Raw genomic sequence first — 24,864 nt, forward strand, 5'->3', positions numbered from 1 at the left:
TTCATTCATCATTATAATTACCTTGGTGGTACATGTAAGTACATATTACCTTGGCTTCATAAGGAAACTCTCAGTTTAGCGTTTACCCTAGTTTAATTTCACCCTCAGCTTCGGAAGCAGGCTCGCGATTATGACATTTAGTTGTGTTTGCTCAGAGCAAAAAAAGGTCAACCACGGCGTTGCATGAACAAGAGATTTCCTTTAGCAGGATTGGTCCTTAGGACCCAAGGATGAATTTAAGAAGTGGAGCCACCCAGATTTTTGATGCGGTGGGGGGTGTGGGGTTTTTAAGCGTCTGCGACGTTTGAGGTTAATATTTTTTTAAGTTTAGGTTCTAAGTCAAGTTTAGTATCATTTTCAACTAAATCAAAGATGTAGACATAGATTTCATCGAAATCGGTTCAGCGTTTATTGATTTCCCATACAATCCTAGCTACATCTTACCTTTCATTTTTAAGGTTTTTTTTTGGAATAAAAACTATCCTATATCCTTCCCCGGCACTCAAACTATCTCTATACCAAATTTTATCTAAATCGGTTCGGTTATTGAATCCCCATACAAATTTCCTCCTCCCTTTTTACACCCTTAAGGGATGATTATTGAGATTAAAAGTACTTATGCTATGTTATTCCCTGGGACTCAAACTATCTCTGTACCAAATTTTAACTAAATTGATTCAGCAGTTTAAGCGTGAAGAGGAATTGAAAAAAAAGTATTTTTTTCATATTTTATGTGTTTTTACTTCGGAATGGTGTCATTATGATATCAGAAATGAATTCGGCACCCCCGATTTATACGGAAACGATACCAAACTTGACCTAGTAGCTTAAATGATACAGATATCAAGATCAAGTTGAGAGCCCCCCTCCCCCCTAAAAATTTACATCAAAAATCTCGGTGGCTCCACTTCCTGAATCCATTCTTGGGTCCTAAGGACCAATCCTGCCAAAGGAAATCTCTTGTTTATGCAACGCCGTATATTAGCTCCAGCGCCATCCGCTAATTAAATCCGTGACCCATTTTATCAAGAAAATTGACAGATAGAGATACAGCGCCCGCTTTAATGCCGCAGCAATAATGGTAACATTCCATTTCTAACCGCAGCTGCACTACCGGTACTGAACGCGTCGCTGTCATTGTCAATTTCCATAGTAAAATGAAGAGTACTGCAGCTGTCGTTGGAAATGGACTGTCACCTTAATGCAGTTGTAGTTGCCGTACGAACGTCACCTATCTATAGTCTATACTTAACACAATACAAAATCAGCTAAGTTAAAGTGGGCTAAGACTAACATAGTTTATTTTGCTCGGGACAAGACAAACAGTATTATGAAGTCAATAGTCTTAGGTAAGTACCTACCCCGGTGATAGTCTTACCCCACCTTACCTTATATGCAGCCAAGCCAACCAGTCCCTAGCTGACCAATTGACCATAATAACTTTCTTACCAACAACCTCAGTCAAACGGTAGACCTAACCTACAGCAGGTTGGAATGTGACCCTTTAAACCCTTGACCGACAAATAGCCAAAGATGTCAACTGGCGCGGCCACAGTCCAATATCAACTTTCGTGCTTTCCTAGCAGGGATGTTGCGAATATTCGCATCCGCGGAACACCCGCATTATTTTCAACATCCGCATCTGCATCCGCATCCGCATAAAATCGATGCGGAGCTCATGCGGATGCGGATGTCGACCAAGTCGGTAACAGGAACGTCTTAGCGGCAGCGTAAGTGCTAGGTAATTTCGTCATTATGTATTACGAAATCGTCTAGATCCCGAAAAATCGACCAAGTTACTGTTTATTACATAAAATGCACTTATATTCTTGCTCAAGTACTAAACGTTTCGTTTTTTTTAATAAAAATGACTAAAAATTTAATATTTGACGTTTTTAAAGTACCAAATATTGACATCCGCATCCGCGAATGTGAGGCTTTAAAAACCCGCATCGGCATCCGCGGATGTCAAAAAATCTGCATCCGAAACATCCCTGATTCCTACAAGGTTCAAGATGACGCGCCGCAAAAGATAGGCGTGGCGATCAAAGGGTTAAGTACCTATGACGTGAGACCGTTTTTAAAAACAATGCTTTTCAATGTCAAGTTTAAAACTGTACGCGTTGAGTACAGTTCGTTGCAATAGTCCGTGAAATTTGTGAAGAGTGGAACCAATCGAGAGGCCGGTTATCTTCTGTATTTTGTTGGAAAAATATTTCACTTTCGCAAAATAGCTTGCTGTTTTTGATCAATGCCAGGGAGTATATTAGAATATGTGGCTTTCCATCACAGAAGGGTCCTTATGCTTCAAGTACAATAAGGTCTTTTCCATCTGAAATTCCAACAGAAATTCTGATAAAAAGGTCCTTATTGCACACGAAGCACACAGTTTCGCTTTCTGTCTTTTCCATATAAGTGCGATAGAAAGGCAGAAGTCATCTTGGCCTGGCCTGGCCCCATGAATCCCCTGATCTTTAAAACAAGACCGACGAAGATGCAGGCGCTGTTATTACTGTTAAACTATTACACCAAATTTTAATTATAGGTTGTGATCTTGTGATATTTCGTGGCGGAGTGTATGAGTACCTATACGCCATGGAATGCCCATTGTTTCAATGGACAGGTTGAAAGTATGAGACGGAAGCTATTAGGTACATTTCATTCATGCATATAATTACGAGGCACTTTTATAACCTGTGTAGTAGAAAGATGGCTTAAAAAAGACAAAGTTTTGTACGGAACACTAAAAATTGAGTCGGACCTTGGATCATTCTAAGATTTTATCTGCCAAGTGCTGCGTCAGTATAATATGTACCGTCAACAAGGGTATATAGGAATGCCTGGAGTGAATAGGGACAATACTTAATAATTTCTTAAAAATTAATTCTTATTTACCTGATAATTTCTTCATGAATAGGTACTTACCCAAATCGTATGTATTATACCAAATCTACTATTACTTTCGATCGAATAATAGAATTTGTATGGGTAATTTTTTTCGATCTATCTTTGTTTTTTTTAGCATTAGAAATTAGGTAAACAATCTTGATGTGTCTTTTAATTGAAAAACACATTTTAAAAATAAGTTACGGCAAATATGTAACAATTATGAATCTGATACGATCATTTATATTCTTCTGCTTTCATAAGTAATAGTTATTGATTTTTAAAAAGCGTTTAACAATTAAAAGACATGCCAAGATCGCTTACCTTCTTTGTAGGTCTTTCTAATGCTAAAAAAAACGAACAGACAAAATATTACACTACCCATTTTGCGTTCTAGACCATCCGCGAATAACCCTTTATGGAATGGTCATCAGTTACCTACGTAAACCCAAACCCCGTCCCTAAACCCCGCCTTCTATGAGTCAGTCTGCCAAGTCAGTGCAAACTTAGCGTAATCGCGTAATCGGATTCTGACATATACAGTTAATGATTCGTCCATAAAATTTATCAGATCATGTGACAAAAATAAATGGTTGACACTTTTTAGATAAGTAAATAGACTGGAATCAATTAAGATCCCATTAAAATCTTAAGTACCTACTTATGTACAAAAATGTTGAAAACTGCATCATTCTTTATTCAATTTGAAACTGGTGCCTGGGTCGGCCGCTAGTTTGGGACATTACTTGCGTTGATACCCTGGCACCGTCCCATGTTCCAAACACCAAAGATTCTGCTGGCGTTTCCGAGATCCTTGTTCGATAATGTTTTTTTTTTGACATGACGCGCGATGATTTATGCAAATATTTTTATATGTGTATATAGTGGGTATTAGTGGCTACTCATGCATATTTTTTTTGTAGGTGTACCTCCGCGAATAGTATAAAAAATAATGAGAAGAAAAATAAAATGTTTTTTTTTTTATAATGAAGTATAAGGACATGATGCAGGTTAAACATATTCATTTTGTAGTCTATTTTATTGTTGTCAAATATAATTTTGTTTGGTTAATCTAACTTGAACGGTTTACAAAATATGACACTTTCAATGATACACTGATGATTTTACATTATCCTGAATAACTCGATAACAAAAGAAGATCGAGGACTGATATTAAGCATAGAGAGTTCTTAGGACCTGCCAGTACACCACCTGAAAGAATGACCAAATCCGTCGTTGGGGGCACTTCTTGTTCGCTTAGCCTGCTAGACCCTTTGGGGCCGTGGGGGCCAAGTGCACGTCGACTGTACAAAGACTTGTCGGCGCGCCTAATAGAGGCTTCTGGTGACCAGAGGGCTGGCCACTATTTCGCCCAGCGTATTAGCATCGCTATACAGCAGTGAAATACGGCCAGCCTTGTGGGCACCTTGCCCGTTGACGGCGACCTGTGCCAAATTTTTTATCTATAGATTTTTAAGTTTTATTATGTTTGTTTATTTCTTTCTTTGTTTTTATCAATAAAATATAAGTTTTAATTTGAAACTTCTTCCAACAAGATGTTATTACAGAGTAGGTATAATTTAATAACCCTTAAAATCCCACATATCACATAAGTAATTTACAACAATGTTAACCAATGTATAGGTTAACATTGTTGTATGTTTTTGTAAGTATCTAAATATTTTTTTATAAAGGAAATCTGTTATTATTTACATACACTGACATTACGAGAACTTTATTGTCCATTATACAGCACGTCCATTATAATGCTGACCGAAATAATCGTTTAGGCATTGCCATTTATTACAATTATTGTTTAACACCACAATACCGCTTTATTAAATTCTTGAATGGCAATAACTAAGACAATGGCCGATTACGACACTCCTCCGGGTAATAAAGTGGTTGGTTAACTTGTAGGTAGTTGGAGATAACCTCATGACCTAGTCGCATCCTCATCATCATCATCTCAGCCATAAGACGTCCACTGCGGAACATAGGCCTCCCCCTTTTTTGGGGGGTGAATGCCATAATCGCCACGCTTGGCAGGCGGGTTGGCGATCGCAGTTGAGTACACCGAATTTGAGGGACGCTGCTGCCCGTCCACCGGTGGTTTAAGGACATACCCGGGTCCCATCCTAATAAGTCGCATCCTAAGCAAGTTTATTAGGTACAGGCAAAGTTAAGCCGTCGTATCGAGCGCGGATCCGCGTACGAGGAAAATATTAGAAAATAATAATCACGGCACACGAGAGGTTAAGTAAGCCTATGCCCAAACCAATTAAAATTTAATGATGGGTACACGGAGAGAAAAAAATTGTAGAACAAGTAAAAAATATTAATCATTAGTAAAATTTTACTGAATCCTAGGACAAGGAGATAATACTAACGGTTATACTAGCCAGCAACCAATAGCCAATGTGTGAAACCGCCATTTTTTCAGGGTAGACTTTTGGCTTTAGAGCCACTTCACACTAGCGTCTCCCGAGCGTCGGCGTATAGTCGTAGTCAACTCTATGGTTGCGCTCGACCCAACGTTGGTGCAACTGCGCAACGACGCCATTCTCCATAGCACTGACTATTTTTATAGACGCCGACGTGCAAAAGATTCTAGTGTGGGGTGGCCATTAGTCTCATCTCATCGTGATGCACGCGAGTCAATGCTGAGCGACGACGCTCCACTACGAGACGGAGCCGGCATTCGTTGATGGTTTAGAGTCTAAGAGCCACCCCACACTAGCGTCTTTCGAGCGTCGCCGTCTAGTCACTATGGAAAATGACGTTGCTGCGCGGATGCGTCAACGTTGCGATGAGCAGCAGCAATAGAATTGACTAGACGCCGACGCTAGTGTGGGGTGACTCCACCACCAAGGATTTAAAACTTAGACCTAAGACTGGTCCGTCATCCTTCCGGGTTCTCCCGGACCGCATTTCCCGATAAACTCTCATCGTGATATTTGTTCACTGTTCTGCCCCTCTGTAACATCAAGTTATGAAATAAATATATGTAGGTATTTTGATTTGACTTAAGTATACATTCATCTTGCTGACTGTGGCTGAAGGTTGAAAAAAACGCACTTAATTCTAAAATATATTCGCATATGCTAAGCAATAACATGACGATGGCGAGCATTAGCATGGCGATCACCTTGCGAAAACAATCGAGGTTAAGGGTCGGTAACAATGACTGCAGTCATGACGACATCGGTCACATTGCAAGTTGCTTTTGAGGGCATACAGAGTATGAACAGAATTATTAACAGGTTTGACAATTAAGTCTCGTAAGATTTGCAGGGGCGTATTTACTAAGGCCATCCGGGCCATGGTCCGGGGCGCCATCCCGCCAGGGGCGGCATGAATTCATTTTGTTTTTCTTCCTTGACTTCTGGGGCGGCATAACGTATTGACCCGGGCGCCAAATTTCAAAATACCTACGCCCTAGAAAATTTTATTACTTACTGAGTTAATTAGACTATACGAGTAGATCCTACGGTATAGGTAAGTGCCCAATTCGACAAAATAATTTATTAAAATGTTTCCATAGAGAATAACAGTGACAAATTAGCCGTGCAATTGGCGGTGAGTGCCAAACCACATAAAGAAACGGAAACGGAAACCATTTCTTATTCATTATTGCATTACCATTGCTTGGATGTCGGCCAAAGGGTCTGCTCACTTGACAGCCAAGGTTTCGTTGTTTTAATAGGTATCAATGATCGTATATTTTCCAGCATTATTGTGCAGCAGAGTGGTGTTGACGGAGTTGGTATAGATAATTTCAACTGAAATGGTAAGTTAAGGTTAATATTAACGTAATTAACGCTAATTAATCATTAGGGTTGAAATTATACCAATTCCGTTCACCAACACCACTCCGCCGCACCAAAAATGCTGGAAAAAGTACGATGTCTGCGAATTACTTATATATATAGTACCTTAATGATCCATATCTACCTAGGTGAATTTCGACATTATTGAGACACCTTCCTTGTAAATTGAAGAAACTTAATATAGATTCCAGGGCTCGGAAACCGGTATTAGCTCGGAAACCGGTATTAGCAACCTAAATACATGATTCAGGCCTACGTAAAGAGCATAAAATAATTCAAAATATTGGGCTATTTCGGGGTTTTTAAAAAATACCGGTTCCGAGCCCTGGTTGTACCTACATCAAACAAGGTGCAAATGAATAAAATAGTCAGTGCTTTTCACAATGTATTTATTTCAAAAACTTAAATATGTATAAATTAACAATTTAACTACTATGCACAATATAAATAAGTAGTTCATTTCATTTGTAAACGGTCGGAACGGTATTTTACAAAACTGTATATAATATAATGTAAAGTTAACAATATTAAGGCAATTTATTATCACATTTTTTACGGAACGTTAAGAAAGTATCCATCATGGACCTACATGTAGTAATTCAAAAGTTTTTTTAATAGCATAAGTAATTGCATAGCACAGGCATATTTAAGTGCAACACGACGTTGTATCATAAAAGCCTCGTTGGGAAAATCAAAATATAGACGAAACACTCCCGTTATCATATTTATAAAATTTTCTTGCGTATGCCGGATGAAAAAATGTTGCGATTATACGTATGTAGCGACCTTTAATAGTTTTCTAAGGTACCTGAGGTCAATGTGGAGCAGACCTTCAGATCTGCAAACTCTTTCGTCGTTTCTAACTCTTATGTTTGTACACATATTCCTCTTACAGAATGTAGAGCAGGAGAGAAGCTCTTCCTTTCTGACTGTGTCTGAGTGAAGTACGTACAAATACGATTTCTTGCCCTATACGGTCTTCACAACCAAAAATTTTATATTCCGGTTTTACCCACATTGACCTTGGAGTGCTAAGTTAAAAGTTTTCGGTGCAACTATAGGAGCGACATATTTTGAAAAAAAAAAAATAGCGGTGAAGACTAAAGTTAGACAAACTATAAAATTTCTATCACCGATTTTCAACGTCGTGTTGCAAATAGACATGTGTACAAGTTGAACAAGTTCTATACTTTTTGTAGTCTCAGTTATTTTCCAATAGAAAAACATTCAGGATGGCTTTTATAAATACCTAGCTGTCGCCAATATTTGGACGAGCATTTTGTATAATAAATATTTCAACAAGATCCTATGGTGGCACCATCGGCCTTATTGCAACAATTAATACTATCAATCTCAATTATTATTATTTTGCTCTAGTAACTAATAAAATTAAATTAATTTGACTAATTTATTATTATGCTAAAATAGTCCAGCAGAATATATTTACAGCCCGTCTAAGATAACTTTGCACCGATTTGGACGAACAAAATGAGGGAGTATCATTAGAAATGTCATATTTTGATGAAAGTTATTGGTGACATTTCCACAATTTGATTTTGCAAATTCCATGCACAGTTACCTTGGTCCGACTCTAAAACATTAAGGAATGACATAGAATAGACAAAACGCAACTGTACTACCATAATTGGTACAAAACTAGTTAAGTGTGACAGTCAAGCTGACAAAATACATCCGTCTTTTTCTTACGCACGTCATTTTCGCTGTAAGAAAGAGATCAGTTGATCAAGCACACTAGCGTATTTTTCTAAACTCTAAATAGACAATTATGGTAGTACCTAATACGATGTCGTACTCTAAATTTCACCAATAAAGAGTTATTAGCAATTGGTATAATAATAATTTTAAATCTATTCTCGTCAATCGATTACGAGTAACTTGAGGATGCCTTTAAAACAATTTTGCCAACCTTTCGGGAAAATGCCATATCACGTTTTCAAATATGTCAAATACCAACGAATAACCACAAAATCTACCCCTATTGCTATTACAATCCCACTTATAAAAAATACTGTATAAAATGCAAAAATCAGAACCCAACATATTATTAATCTTTTGCACGCTTTTCATAGAATGACATAATAACACGTGTTATGACAGTGTCCCATTCCACACACACCGCATTTTATGGCTATATCTAAGGCTAGTGACATGGTTGTTTTGCCTATGCACTAGAATATAAAAATACGCAACAATATTGCATAAGAAATGAAAAAGAAACATCAAGAAACTACAGTCAAGGTTGATGCCTTTACCTTCATAACGCACTAATTAATCATAAAAATTAATCAGTAACTGCCTCAAATTAACATTATTGTTTGAACTGGTTCCTTAAATAAAGTTAAAAGATAGAATGGAATGTAAAAATTCATTAGATTAGGATATTATATAAAATTTAAAGAAATAAAGAGCAATATCTGTGCACTAGATCTAGATGTAAATAAGGCACGCTATTTGACACTACTGACTTTCAAAGGCACTCGTTAAAGAAAAGAGTTAAGTACATTAATACTAGAAATTGAAAGGAACACTAGTGACCCAATTGACGGGCCAAGCGAACGCTCATTAGAGTTATAAATGATAGTGAAATATGAACACGAATGGAGATGCTCGGCCCATCAAAACATTCGAAGGCCAGCTTCGGCCGAACACTCATTCGTAGCCCATCCATCAATCTCCTACTGTGTGGAAGTAGAAAGTTCCCTAATCTTTTGACAGATTATTGGCGTAGTTAACGCAATGACCACACGTACAGAGCCGCGGTGACACGCGGGAAACAGAAAACAATCCACGTCATGCTGAATAGCGTTATTAATCGCTTTATTGTGGCACTGGGAGCGAATTCCCGGCTAATCATCGGTTTTTATGATCATAAGTTTTCTCACAACGCCAAGAAAGCCAGCACAATGGCGCCGGCGGCATGTCCCGCGGACTGGGAAAGCGACGCAAAACACCCAGGTTTTTCAGTATTTAGCTACCAAACAATAGGAAGAAACTTACTCACACTTCGAGGAGTTCGGATCATGTATCGGCCGCTTTCCAACAGCGCATGCACGAGATAATTGCTGTTACGGATAACCATCATTTGCATTGTTCGCGATCGGGAGAAAATTAATTGCGCGCCGCGACTGATCGATGAAAGAAATCGATCAGCTGAAGTCTGTGGGACAAAAACCGCTGTAATTTCTTCACCAGGCGTTCACTCACACTCGCGACCTGCTCATTAGACTGTCCGCTGTACCGTATCGTGTTTCGCACTAGATAAAGTTACCAAAACCCACACACATTTCGGCGCCGCGTCCGAGCGACGATCACATTGGACTTATCATACGATATCTCGTAACACCAGTTAGGCCGCACCAGTTTCATGTTTCTGCTGGATGATGGACTCCCACTGCGCGATGAGTCTTGTAGAACTTGGCGCGAGGAATTCCTGTCCTGGACTGAGTTCACACAGCTCAGCCAAGGATTTTGCCGGCTTCAAACTTCCTATAGATTCATGGCCTGAGCTGTTTCTCGGCGACGGAGACCGCAGCTCATCATTTAAAGCCTCGTATAGCTCTCCTATTGATTTAGTCGCCTTTAATTTCCCTGGCATCGGGATCTCTTCGTCCTCCGACTCAGAGCTAGTCTCATTATCGCTCAACTCTAAATCAAAAGGCCTCTGTTTCTTCCTCATACGTTTCAGCTCGTGTTCTCTATCCTTCATCTCTTGAAGCTCTTTCTGGATTTTCTCCTCAACAGGTACGTAGCCTTTTCGCACGGGTTTGCCTTCGGGCGTACGTGTGATGATAGGCGTTGTAGGGCTGATAGGGGCCACTACAGGGGAAGGTGTGAAGATTAGAGGTGGAGCGAATGCGACAGGCGACGTAGGCGTCATAGGTGAGGTTGTAGGAAGTTTCCCTTTGTTGGCTATGAACCTTTGCATGATGCCTTTGGTTCCATTCTGAGGTGTGAAGCGTCTCGTGTAGCCATTTGTGTTTAGCAAGGTCGGTGGTGTGGGCGGCGACGGGGCGACGGGCCCGAGCAGCTGTGACGTGGATACAGCACGGTTCAACGTACGCGGCGGCTTCTCGGCGTCACCATTCATGTGACCATTCTGATGGTTCATCTCAATCGTCGACTCCGACAGCATTTTGTTCACCCTGAAGTGCCCTTCCTTGAATTCTCTCTCTCTTTCTGTGACCTCTATTATCTCCCTCTGGATCCTGGAGAGCGGATCCTCTTTCAGCAGTGACTGGAAAAAACGAGAACGCAAAATTAGTGAAGGTATAGCTACTGCATAACCAAAATAGTTTCGCTACTTTCATCAGATATAAACCTTATTTATGTGCATGCTTGATTTTTTAATAACAAAGTACCGATGCTTTAATTGCTGGTACTCATTTGTTTTACAAAAGAAAACGGCAAGATATAAACTGATATAAATATAATAGGCGGTCTCAGTCCGGAATGGCGTCTAGGTCGCATGACCTTAAAAGATACGTGTTATCGATCGAGAAAACGAGTTATTGATACAATTCAGCTCAAGCTAATCGTGTTGCCTAGTTCGGTGGAACCAGATATTAGCAAATAAGATCTAGCGAATACGACGCATGTATGCTGTACATTGCGGGCTTTATGCGAGCCTTGCACGAGTTTCGCTAATAAGGTGTGCAATAGGAGGCAAACACTCAAGTGCACACGGTGCATTCGCTAGCGAATTTTAATGATTGTCTCTTATTATTAGTGTAAAATTAGCCACTTTAGCGAGGTTTCAGTTCCATATGTTGGTAAAGCCATTTATTTGAAAATACTAAAGTACCTATAGGTAAACTAGGTAACTCGCTAGGTGACGTTACAGTGTTAGAAAAAATCGTGCCAAATGGCGCATGGCGGCGCCATCTAGAACAACGACAAGAAGTGAAAAAGAAAACTAGTTTTTAGTTTATTTCTTTACTTTTAGAGCCAGGCAGCCAGCAGAGTCTAAGAGATTTCTAGAAGTCTATACGTGTGTAAATAAACAAGAAGTATATCTAGGTACGTGACTAATAGCGAGTGTGTCCGTCATGACGATACGTTATCGGGCAATTACTAAAATTGCTGTTTAATATCGTAATCCGATGCGGGCGATAAAATGTTTCCGTTTCTAAATTGATTTTAGTGATATTTGTTTTTCGAGAAACATTTCTTTGATTGGAGTTTGTATCGTTTTCTCAGGCAAGTTTCAAGTAAATCGAAGTTCAAATTCGAATCGAGTTTTTGTCATACTCTGTTGCGTCATTCGAATGACAGGGAGCCAGATTCAGATTTCATCTTATTTTGATACGACCTTGATGATAACTCACTCTGATGCATGTGAAATGAAGTGAAACACGTGAGATGTACGCCAACCATCAAGACGATCCTCGGTCGTATCAAAACCAGTTCAAGACTGTAACAAGTTGTCAAATCTGAATAATTCTGAATTAAAATTGTCAAATTTTTCTAACTACCTATGTTAATAAAAGAGGAACGGGTATTTTATCTCGACGCGAGATGCAGTCGCGGCAATCATGTGCTAGCCCGGCATGAGCAAGAAACATACCTAATTTCCAATTTGATGTTCTATTCGAAGAACTATGTCACGGGTATAAAATATGAGAACATCAAGGAAAACTTTGAGTACCTACAAAATTAAACGGATCTAAACGGTGCCTCATCGCAAAAAGTGTTATTGATCTAACCGATTAGGGTCGAACGTGAATATAAACTTCAAGTTTTCGCTAAACTCGATAGATCTGATTCCATTATGAACTAGCTAACAAGGCCATTTACATTTAATTGCATTAAATTAAATTTATAAATAAATAATAAATATTGGGGACATCTTACACAGATCAACCTAGCCCCAAACTAAGCAAAGCTTGTACTATGGCTGCTAGGCGACGATATACATACTTATATACATAGATAACACCCATGACTCAGGAACAAATATCAGTGTTCATCACACAAATAAATGCCCTTACTGGGATTCGAACCCAGGACCATCGGCTTCGCAGGCAGGGTCACTACCCAGCTACCCACTAGGCCAGACCGGTCGTCAAATCCTGGGATGATTCCAATGTATTTGTACGTTCTCGGTAACACTGGTATCAAAAATATATACGTTATATCTATATGTAAGTAAAACACATTAAACGCAGATTTCCTCTTCATATAATGGACCTTATCTCTCCGTAATAAGGATTACCCACCAACGCCTGTGTTGATATAATTGAGCGTGTGTTCCTCTATATTTAGCGTTTATTTACGTAATTAGAGTCGGACCGGGGCGAGATGAAACGCGTCAGGAAGTAAAGAATTGGGGCAACTTTCACTGATGTATGCGCATACGTCGGTGTAGCAAGGGACGGTTATCTTATCTCGTGTGTGTGTGTGACACACAGGACAGTGAAAGTAAAGCTTCAGATTGGAATTTTGGTACTGGCTTTACATTTTGTGTAAGAATTTTTATTAATCAGATATAACCAGCCATAACCTACTCATATCTTTAAAAATGTATAGGTACGATGATTTAAAGATAATTATTGACGGGTAAACTAGGTATTTTAGGAGAATACTTAAATAACTTACTAAAAGTAGGTATTTTATTTATTTACATGCTAAACTTACAAAAAGTGATCAGTTATGCAATTTAAGGTTTAGTTGGGCTAAAACAATGATGATAAAATATTGTTTCTACTATGGGACTAGCTACCATATCTACCATATTATGTGTTACTTGCTCGATAAATGTTCCATGTCCTTTCTCGGGCCTCAAGCTATCTACGCACCAAATTTCATCTAAATCAGTGCAGCGGTTAAAACGTAAAGCGATAGGTAACAAACATGCAGACAGAGTAACTTTCGCATGTATAAATATTAGAAGGGATCATAATTTTCCACTAACACTTAGTCTTTAATCTTAATTGTTACTAACCATTTTGGGCCATTGTTGTCTTTAAATAAATAAAATTCATTCATTCATAATCAAAAAGATGGGCTAAGTGCTTGATTCGGATTTTGAAATAGACATCTATTAGATATCTTTTAGTCATCCCCAAGATACGATAACGATATGTTTAAGATCTAACCTGTCAAATTTGACATTTGCGCGATTCTGTATACTCTTGAACGTTTTCCACAGGATATGACTTAGTAGAGATCCAATTCACATCTAATAGATATCTTACTCTATCTAACGTAAAAGTGACATTGGTTGTCCGAATTGGGCTGCAAAAGAGAACTAGTTGATATCTAAACTATAACGTATCTAGAATGGATCTAGTACGTGTCGTCTCTTGTGAATATCTTGAAGTTCGAATACGGCAGTATGAAAGATGAAGCTATCTCATGGAATTGTTTGGTAATAACTCCATCATTAGCTATGTCCGTTTGTTCTTCGGTATACCCAGAGAACATGTAACATTTCTACTATAATTACAAAATTGGACTGTAAAGTGCATTATGGAAGTGTATGTACAAGCACGTTACGTAAATAAAATAACGATCAATCCAAAAAGGTCAGTGTCCAAGTATGGCTTCAACTTTATCATTTTTAGCCGAAATTAGCGTACCATAAGATTGATAATTACTTTAACAAAAGGTTAAACTGTTAATACTGTTGTCATCTCAAAAAAAAATGCACCGTTGCAACTCCTGAGTACACTTATAATTTAGGTAGCTTCTTAAAACAGGTAAATATCAACGATCTTTACCCTTTTTGTCCGTGTATGATAAAGATGTTGACCGAATTTTTAGTCGCTTTTTTGTATATTTTTCGAAAACGTTTTCCTGCTCTAATAGCGATGTGTTTAAGTGTGCAAGGATAATTGCGACTGTATATCGCGGTCTTTTTCCTGCGTCGCTACTGAGGGGCTACCGCGAAAACCGAAATTCGCAAATTGCAGAGATCTTTCTCTTTTACTGCAATGAAGGCGTAATTAGAGTGACAGAGAAAAATACCCGCAATTTGCGAACTTCGATTTTCGCGGTTATAGCCCTGAGTCGCTGCAAAATTCGCCGTGTGCGACCTCCCTAAGGTCCAAGGACCTTTTACCTTTTTTTTGGACCGTTACATTTAAGGTACATATTTATTGATTAGGAACTGGTCACGTGTCATTACTTTATAAATTTTGCTCCAATTCCACATAATATGAGACAGATATGGCCAGAACGCCTGCCATACATGTAAATTGTAACCATAAGGTAAGTATAACTAAGTAAGTAATATCATCCATATTTATGAAAGACTTGCATAATGAGATCGTTATTTAGTCGGTCAACATCAGCTGCTCGTTTTAAATTAAATGTTTCAGTTTATACTTTAAAGCTTGTTGGCGGATTTATTGAGGAATTAATATTTTATGAAGTCTTTTACATGGATGGAAGGCCCCAGTATATTACAACTAGGTAAGTACCTATGTAGGTAATTAAATTTATAAGTATCGATTTAACTGGCGAAAACTCGTAAACCAGGGTCTCTAGAACTGTGCTGTATGCATAAACATTAGACCGCAGTCTCGATCAGTTCTAAGTTGCGAGGTTAAAAATATGTTTCCCCCACCAGTCCCTTGAATTTCCCCCTTACAATTCTCATACATTCGCCGTCGAAAAAATTACGCATTTTCCTCAAACTTAGTAAAAAATATAGGTACAGAAATAGCTTGAGTTGTATAATTGATACTTATTGTGTTTAAGTGTAATGTGATTTTAACGCATTCACTGCCCCCGACGCACATGTGCGTTCAACGCCATACAAGTTTGTTCCTAGACCACACCCCTGACAGAGAATGCGTTAATTTAAATATGTCTACAGCACAAGGGTTCACATGCTTTGTCATTCCGTCGAGTAATAATAGACCGCTTTGCGCTTTGCTTTAGAATGCGCTTTGTCTATCAAATCGTGTTGCATCAAATTCTTTACTGCTGGGCAGCTATAATGATGCGTTCAGTGCTTCAGTAAGACATGCGTAAGCCATTGCAGTCATGCGTTTTAGAAAGACGCAAAATGTAGGTACCTACATGAAATCACACTAATTTTGGCCTTCAAAAGTTAGAGGTTGACGTGCTGATGTAACAAACGTTAGTAATGTCACGATCTGATACAATTATTCGGCCAGTTATACAAAAGTTTGTATGTTATTTTACGCTGATAATCGCACGTGAATGGCGTTCCCAAGGTTTTTGCCCGGCGCATGTCGCGCGCGCGCCCATGCATGGCGCGCTTTAATTGATTTAGCATACTCCTAGTTAGAAGTTAGTTTAGTTCAGTTTAGTTGGCTAGTTTAAGTTTATTGCGATATTAATGCATGTGTGAATGTTTAGAATGGCCTTAGGTTATGACTCAGTTGATAAAGTCAATAATGCTAATCCTAGAAGGGCTACGACTGATTTAAGGTCAGAAACGGCCATAATTATAAAATGCAACAAGAATAAGAACTTGGGCAAGTACCGCCAAATCCATGTGTTAGGGTTCCGTACCAAAAGGGTAAAAACGGGACCCTATCATTGAGACTCCGTTGTCCGTCTGTCTGTCCGTCAGTCTGTGTCTGTCTGTCAGCCGGCTGTATCTCATGAACCGTAGCTAGGCAGTTGAAATTTTCACACATTGAGGTATTTCTGTTGCCACTATAACAACAAATACTAAAAACAGAATATAATAAATATTTAAATGGGGCTCCCATACAACAAACATGTTTTTTTGCCGTTTTTTGCGTAAAGGTACGGAACCCTTCGAGCGCGAGTCCAACTCGCACTTGGCCGGTATTCTTTAAGAACCACATCATAGGGGCTATTCATAAATTACGTCATTTCAAATTAGGGGGGGGGGATCTGAACATCGGGATGATGGTAGCATGACGTAGGAGGAAACGGGGTCATTCGAAGCATGGTTTTTTGATGATTTTAGGGGGGGGGGGGGGGTCAAAAATCGATGACGTAATTTATGGACAGCCCCATAGATGCTTGACGCTTAGGTAGGTCCTTATGACCTTTCTACCGTTACGTTCCGTTGCACGCGAGCCCTTTGACAGAGCAGGAAGGACACAATACCTCCTATCCTATTTCTAAAGTGGACATTATAATACGCTTTTAACGGATCAGAGCACTGACCTCTGGGCATCCGGGATCTTAAAGGGCTACCGTAGACATGCAATACCTATTATCTCAACACGATGGGCCAACGCCGGCCACTCCAAGGGACGCATTTATGCGTTAGAGGGAGCAACTGATATTGCTATCTCATTCTACCGCATGGCTGCGTCCCTTGGAGTGGCCGGCGTTGGCCCATCGTGTAGAGGAGCCATATAGCCCGATTTAGACGATGCGAGAACTCGCATGCGAGTTTCATACCATTGCGGGTTTTGATCGGTCGGTTGAATTGGACGTAACCAACAGTCCGCAATGTAACTAAAATCACATGCGATTTCGCGCGCCGTCTAAATCAGCCCTTAAAATAACACTTGCACAGTGTGGACTGTCAAAATCGCTGCTAACTTAGCTTGGTCTACCTCTATTAGGCGCAGGCGAGGCAATGGAAATCTGTAGTCTGTAGAACTGACCGACTTCCTTGGCCATAGACAGTTATTAATATAGAGAACCACGCAGACGTATATTACAGATCAGAATTTGAACCTTCGAACGCGCGTTAGATCGCGGTTTGCATCTTCAAATCTTAGGTAAGTAGGGTAGGTATCGCTTATTTATTGGTTTGTTTTGTAAGGTGCATTGCCAAGGTAAGTACCTAATACATGCACTGCAGTTACTTTTTGTAGAACAACGTTTCCAAGATCCAAGTGTTAACTGCTACATTATTTAGGTAACTTATCTGTAGCCACAAAAGTTACCTTAAAACCTCAATGTTACCCGTGTTGCTCCACAAAAGTTAACTGAGGTGGATGCACCTTTATAATAAGTAATTTAGGTTACAAAGTGAGTAATTTTTCGCGCATACCTTGCTTATTTTCATATTGATAAACTATGTAGTCTTAAAAGGCTGCCGCAGACACATTTGAAATTCTTGAATGTCTGTGGCTCCGAATAAACTCAAATTATTTGTATAATAATGTTTTCCCAGTAACAGCTGCACTATCTACATCTACTGAGCGTCTGTTTGTCTAGGTGTTCTTACGAGTATATAAAAATAAGTTCTCAGGTAGTTTTATGGTTTTAACCCGAGTCACTCTCGGATTAAATCTCGCTTCACGACTCTGAACCAGTTTCTTATTGGATTCCAGAATGAAACAAAAGTTCCTTGTTGCTTGTAATTTAATAGGTACTTATTGCTTAATCAAGCGAAACAATACCCACTCATAAACGAGTCGATGATTACTTATAACAATCGATATTAACGGTAATTCTCGGAATGATAAGACAATAGCTTCAATAAATAAAATTGAACAATCGCTTGATAGTGTTATCGGAGATCAACGATTCCGATTCGACAGGGTTTTTCGCCTGGCATAATGGTGAATTACCCTCGTTTAAAAACTAGGGTAAACCATAAACATCGATTTGCGTGGAATTCGCATTCGCACTTTTTAACTTTTTTTTTTCTTGGCGGCCAGAGCGTATAGCCACGAAAATCTTCCCGAGCTTTATCTCTGTCACCGAGCATTCACAAAAGCTTTCTACACGGCACACATTTCCAAACTTGCTATTCTGTTGCTAATTAAACGTAACGCGAGCGCTGACCCGTAGTTTTATAGTTGTAAGATTACAATCGAGATGTTAGACAACGGTACTTACTTCACCCATAGTGAACGAGAGTAGTGATCCAGGCACAGTAACAACTTTAACAGTTTAACACATGGAACGGGCGCGGGACATGGTAACGCGCGCGACGCGTGTGCGGCGGCCGGCGGTCGGCGGGCTAACGTCCTCGCGAGTGCCGCGTATCGCCTCGCCGGTGTGCTAGGCCAGGAGACCAGCGGGGGCGAGAGCGGAGCGGAGGCGGGAGCGATTTGGCTGTGAGATCTGGTCTCTTCATATTTTGAAGTTATAATCCGTGGAAATTTTGGCATTCATCTTAATGTACCCTAATGACTGGTTTACTTATTCTTGCTGTTTCTGGATAGGTAGGTTCTTCTACATTATTCAGTTCTACGTAATTATTTAGCCTCCTCAAAACATGCGGACTTGACCCAAATTACCATTTCAACGTAGATTGAAAAACTGTGGCATTTCCAATTTTTCACAATAATAAAAGATTATTGATTTAGAAGGTAGATACTCTAACACTGAATTAACCACTTGTACACTACGTAAGGCCCTTATCATAATCTGTGAACAAGATAAATCAAACCCATGGCGCGTAGGTAAGTTTTCTCGTTTACGAATTAGGTATTCAAAAATAGGAATGTAAACAACACTTACAAAACATGAAGTCCTCCGCACCCGCGCTTCTCCTGGCCGCGCGCAACCGCGAGAGTGAGAGGGCCCGATAACGTTACCTGTAGAAAAGAGAAAGGGGCATAACACCTCACAACACCTGCTTTACCGACGCGCTGTTTTACCGACGGTGGTTCCCGCCATTTTGGAATTCGAAGGATTTACGCTCCGGTGGTAAGGGTCGTTTCCCTCTCGGACTAGACAGGATGGGCGGAATTGGAAGGTTTTCGATGTTAAATCGGGTCAGTTGGTATTAATTAAATTTGGTGTGACGGGAAACCTTGCAAGTGTGTTGAGTGGCTTCACCCAAATGTTCTAGTTGGTAACAGAAAATTAGCTCTAATTGTTTTTGCGCTCAACGAAAGAGGTACCACTTATGTAGGTATATTTTTTACCTAACAGTTGACTAAGATTTTTAACTTACTGCATTTTTCAGGTCAATGATATGACAGGAGGTTTTTATGCATTTCATTTTAGTTCTTATTACAAACAGCATAAAGTCTATAATAAAAACACGCCGCTCACTAGCGTAACTTACGATTTAGATTACTATTTAGATTTCAATAAATAAAATCGTACTGTTGGCAAAAAAGTAGGTATAATTATTTTGTAACAATAATTACCTAGGTAATTAAAATGGTAATAATAGAACTACTTTTTCAAATGCAAAAAAATAACTTCTTCTTGAACTAAATGGTAATAAAGTTTTCTTAAATGCAGTAATTAAATTACAGTTTTATAGTCTTTAATGCACAATTACTACTAATTACTTTAGGTTTTTACTAATTCTATGACTAGAATTCTTAACATATCAGTCGGCGTATACATTAGCAAAGTAACTATAAACTAAGGACCACCAAGGGTGAGGATGGTTTTGTGTTCTTTGAGTTGCAGCTCCATGTGGCTCACCCGAAGGTGTCGGGACAGGTCACTCATCCGGAAGAACCCCCGGGAACAATGCTGACACACATACGGAGTGTGGTTTGTATGCTGCTTTAGCAAATGGAACTCTAACATAGGAGCAGTAGGGAATGTTCTTGTACACTCCCCAATCGAACACTTGAATTTAGCCGCATTCTCATGCCTAAATGCTAAATGATGCGTCAGACTACGTTTCGTAGCAAACTTCTGTTGGCACACATGACAAATGAATGGCTTTTCACCAGTATGCTTCCGCATGTGGACTTCTAAATCTGAAAATGTCTTTGAGCAAATATTACACTGTCCGGATTTTTCTGAATGCTTCCGTCTTATATGGGTTTTGAGGTTTCCTTTCATTGAGAATGTCATGCCACAATAGTTGCAAACATTTTGCTTCTTATTCACATGCAGACTCATGTGGACTTTTAGAGCACTGTTGCTTTTCATGGACTTGTGACAAAGATGGCAGCTATAGTGTTTCTCATCGCTGTGAACTAGCAGATGCTTTCGGGCCACAGTTCTATCGGCAAACTTCTTATTACATATGGAACAAGCAAACGGTTTCTCTCCAGTGTGAATCCGCTTGTGACGGATGAGTGAAGCTATTTGCCGGAATTTTCTGGAACAAAATGGGCAGGCGTATGGACGCTCATCTGTGTGGACTCTAATGTGTGTTATTATCTCGTTTTTTCTAAAGAAGCTGCTGCCGCAATGCTCGCAAGTGTATTTTCTCTCTCGTTCACTGTGAAAAGTTTCGCAATGTCGTTTTAAAGCTCCTTTGGTAGCAAATTTGGCATCACATGAGGATGTAGTACAGGAATATGGTTTTTCACCAGTATGAGTTCTCATGTGGATCTCCATGGCTGAAGGACTGGTGGTCATCTGCCCGCAGGTGACACACTGTATCGGCTCCATTTTTCCTTTCTTCCTCTTCTTAACATATTTACCTTTCTTTTCTTTAATTTTATTCTCTGGTTCTTCCCAGTTAACATCATAGTCATCATCTAGAAAGCTAAAGTTAAGGTATGGTTCATCTGGATCATCTTTTATGTCTTCTTTCTTGATGTTTAACCCTGATTCTCTTTGACTGTCCAGTTTTAAGGTTTTCAAAGCCAGGTCTGAAGCTTCACACTTTTGCACGAATTCGTATGACACAGAGAGCTCGGCAATGCAGCCGAGGCATATCGAGCTGGGCAGTCCGTCGTTTTCCGTGATAGTAACTTTTACGAACCCCATTATTTTGTCGCTGTACGGCAAACCATCGTATTTTTCGAACAGCGATGTATCGCCCGGTCTGCTGAGACATACTCGACAAATTTTCGAATCCATTATATCTTCTTACAGGAATTGGGGGTCTAATAAGATTCCACTATTAATGTTTTCATAGTGATTAAATTTTATGGCACAAAATCGGACTAAAAAACACAAACAAGCTTTATTTTATTTTTTGTACTACACAAATCAAATGTCAAATCAAACTACCTTAAGAAATACAGTTTGTCTAAAATGGAACGGTTATGATACTGAAAATGCTATAAAATACAATTTAACTTTAATTCTCTATTTAATAACAAAATAAAAGAAATAATGTCATTATTGTATTAACATCTAAAATTTCTTTAAGTATATATTAAGAATTAAGATGCTTTTCAATGTAAGGAAAGAAATTTGAAAACCTGCGTGGAACGAATCTTATGGGAGTGAAAATAGAAAGTGAGGATTATTTAAGCTACGCAATAAAACGAAGACAATGGGTATCATTTAGTTTGAAAAATGTTACTTTATGTAAAAGGCTTCAGATTTCATTTTATTTTATCTTACTTTTTGTAAGCCTTTATTTTTTTATGAATTTGAAATTTTCTTTATACATATTGTATTGTTACGTTATGTAGTACTATTGATATGAGCGCTTTTAATCGTATCCTTATTTTAGTTTCAGCCGTGGAAATAGCTTTCGTAAATGTCAATGTCAAATTGTGCGGCCAATACCGATGTTGTTTAGTTCGCCCATCTTTACTCGATCGATTTATTTAATGGAAATTAAAACGATTACCTGATTACCACCTCAATGAATGCTGACAGAAAATGGATCAAAAGATTTGTCGACTGTGTTGCACAAATAAAGGAACTTCGTATATATTTACTGATGACACTGGCGTGTCCATTTGTGCCAAAATATTATATTGTTGCGCGAATATAAAAGTTTCTGAAGACGACGGGCTGCCGCCGCGTATCTGTGGCTCCTGCGAAGAGGAGCTGACGGCCTCTTACAAGTTCGTGCTAAAATGCGAAGCCTCAGACCAAATATTACGCTGCAAAGCTTCCGAAATCGATCAAAATGACGATTGCAAGCTAAAAGTCGAAGTGAAACAAGAAGATGAGGAGGTAGCGGCCTACGAAGATGAGACGGAATATCCGTATCTCGATTATGACGAAGTTAAGAAGGAGAAGAAGCCGAAACCGGCGTACAAGAAGAGAACACGGCTCAAAGGAAAAAGCTCTTGCACATGTAAGGTATGTGGTCGGGTCTGCGCGAGTCAGTCGGCGTTGCTCATACACACTAGAGTACACTCGGGAGAAAGGCCCTACCAATGTCCCTCCTGTGATAAAAAGTATTCTGACAGAGGTGGCTTAAAAAGGCATATAGAACGAAACCATTTTGGAAAAATGAGGGAGCGAAAATTCATGTGTGAAAATTGTGGTAAAGCGTTTTATACTAAAACTGACGTGGCTGTTCATATGAGGACTCATACTGGTGAAACACCATATGCTTGTACCATTTGCCCTTCAAAGTTCACACAAAGCAGTGCCATGTTACGTCATATGAAAACACATTCTTCGGAGAAGTCTCACGGCTGTGAATCCTGCGGCAAAATGTTTGGTACGAAAGAAAAACTGAAACGCCATTTTATGTCCCATTCTAATGAGAAACTGTATAGCTGTTCACTTTGTAATTCCCCGTTTAAGTATAAGAATAATCTGAAGAAACATTTGCGTTTACATTCGGAGCCGAACCGCTTTGTCTGCAATTACTGTGGCCGGACTTTTAATGTAAAAGGCAATCTAAAGCTACATATAAAGACACAGCATTCTGAAAAGTCCGGTTTCTGCACTATCTGTTGTAAAAATGTGCCAAATATAGACACACACACATGGAGACACACGGGGGAGCGTCCTCTGAAATGCGAGCTTTGTACCAGTAGCTTTTATGAACTTAAGGCTTTAACTCACCACATGAGCTTCAGACATAAGAACACAGACAAATACAAGTGTCCCGTAGAAGGGTGTGGGATGACATTTCCGTCTCGACCTATGCTAGCGTTCCACAATGCTAAACTCCATGACACCCGGATCCCATTTCCCTGTGACCGGTGTTCCAGAGGTTTCTACAGAAAGAACGATCTTGCCAGACATAAGATAGGAACCCATAAAGAAAGACTGACATAAAATGCAATTGTAATTCGTAATTTATTTCTATTTATCAATTTAATTTTAAGCTAATTTTATACCTTGAAAGGGTAATTATAAATGCTAGTCTGTTCTGGATTCCAATAATTTTAGATTTTAAAAATCAATAAAAAAATTTAACTGTAAACTTATTTTTTGCTTATTATTTACAATTTTATTGCAACTAAGTACATTACTGTCGTAACTTCGTAAGTGACCTTTTGGAAGGAGGAAAGAGATTATCCTCCTAACAAGTCGTATGTTTTGTTCCTCAATCAGCCGGCGTATTATGGATGGCTTTTTTTTTTTTTTTTCTGGCTTACTCCCTGCAATTTTGCACAGGGTGAATTTGCCAATGTCGGTGTTGACTTTCACACGTGAGGAGAATGTTCGGTATAATAATTTTGCATTTTTGGGAGGATGTAGTTGGGGAAACCTAAAAACAAATAATTGTTATGAACATCACAGACAAACACATGACGAATACAACGATTAGCAAAAAAGCGGGAAGCGGATGACAGAACGTTAGTAGTGCCAACATGAAGGAAGTGGAAGAGAAGAAAACGATATATATAATATATGTAGATGGATGGATGGATGGATGGATGGTGGATGGCTTTATCAATCTTTATCCACATGATAAAATAACTGTCACTTTTTAACACCATGGGATAGAAAGTGACGGACACCGTTTTATCACGCTGTCACGTAGACAAGAACGACCATCATATCCGTACAGGGGGCCGATTTTTGAATTTCGATCGCTCGATTTCGTCACTCGAAAGTCGGTGGAAAACGGCAAAATGCTAATTTTTGAAATGCGAGCGTTCGAAATTTGGAATCTAGTGGTATTGACCACTCGATTTCAATTCTGTTAGTAGAATTTAAACGCCTAGTGGTGGAGATATCATTCAACGAATTACACGAAATCGAGTGGTCGAATTTCAAAAATCGGCCCACAGGACTTAACAGATCTGGATAAAATTGGCAGATAAATAGTATACTTTTTATGTCGAAATTTGCATAGGTTTAAACTCGCGTACACGCTTCACACACCTTACTTTATTCAGTAACTGACGACAGGAACGCAGCTATAGGTTAGACACGGTAAAGATAATCTATATATATAAATGCAAGTGTCCTGACTGACTGACTGACTGACTGATTCATCAACGCAGAGCCGAAACTACAAAAGCCAGAAAGTTGAAATTTGCACACCAGATTGCATTTATAAAGTGTACAAGAGATAAGAAGCGATTTTGAGAAATTCAACCCCTAAGGGGGTTAAAAAGGGGATGAAAGTTTGTATGGGGTGAAAGTTTTCTTTTAAGCTAGGAATTTGAAACTTCGTAAAAAGATATATTATTAA

At 39.1% G+C, this 24,864-nt stretch overlaps 3 protein-coding genes across 3 annotated transcripts; 1 reads left to right on the top strand and 2 right to left on the bottom strand.

Moving 5' to 3' along the window:
• Positions 1 to 7,088: 7,088 nt before the first annotated feature.
• Positions 7,089 to 18,634, bottom strand: LOC134671487 (uncharacterized). Its single transcript, XM_063529354.1, has 2 exons — positions 18,486 to 18,634; positions 7,089 to 10,971 (listed from the first exon to the last, which is right to left on the bottom strand). The coding sequence occupies exons 1-2, from the start codon at positions 18,492 to 18,494 to the stop codon at positions 10,084 to 10,086; spliced, it is 897 nt and encodes a 298-aa protein (XP_063385424.1). The 5' UTR covers positions 18,495 to 18,634; the 3' UTR covers positions 7,089 to 10,083.
• Positions 18,635 to 19,787: 1,153 nt separating this feature from the next.
• On the bottom strand, positions 19,788 to 21,492 carry LOC134671465 (gastrula zinc finger protein XlCGF57.1-like). Its single transcript, XM_063529328.1, has one exon. The coding sequence runs from the start codon at positions 21,375 to 21,377 to the stop codon at positions 19,974 to 19,976; it is 1,404 nt and encodes a 467-aa protein (XP_063385398.1). The 5' UTR covers positions 21,378 to 21,492; the 3' UTR covers positions 19,788 to 19,973.
• A 544-nt stretch (positions 21,493 to 22,036) lies between these two features.
• LOC134671466 (zinc finger protein 501-like) lies at positions 22,037 to 23,647 on the top strand. Its single transcript, XM_063529329.1, has one exon. It carries the CDS (start codon positions 22,134 to 22,136, stop codon positions 23,493 to 23,495), a length of 1,362 nt encoding a protein of 453 aa, XP_063385399.1. The 5' UTR covers positions 22,037 to 22,133; the 3' UTR covers positions 23,496 to 23,647.
• Positions 23,648 to 24,864: the final 1,217 nt, after the last annotated feature.

This window comes from Cydia fagiglandana, chromosome 15, assembly GCF_963556715.1.
Source record: "Cydia fagiglandana chromosome 15, ilCydFagi1.1, whole genome shotgun sequence".
NCBI classification, from domain to species: Eukaryota; Metazoa; Arthropoda; class Insecta; order Lepidoptera; family Tortricidae; genus Cydia; species Cydia fagiglandana.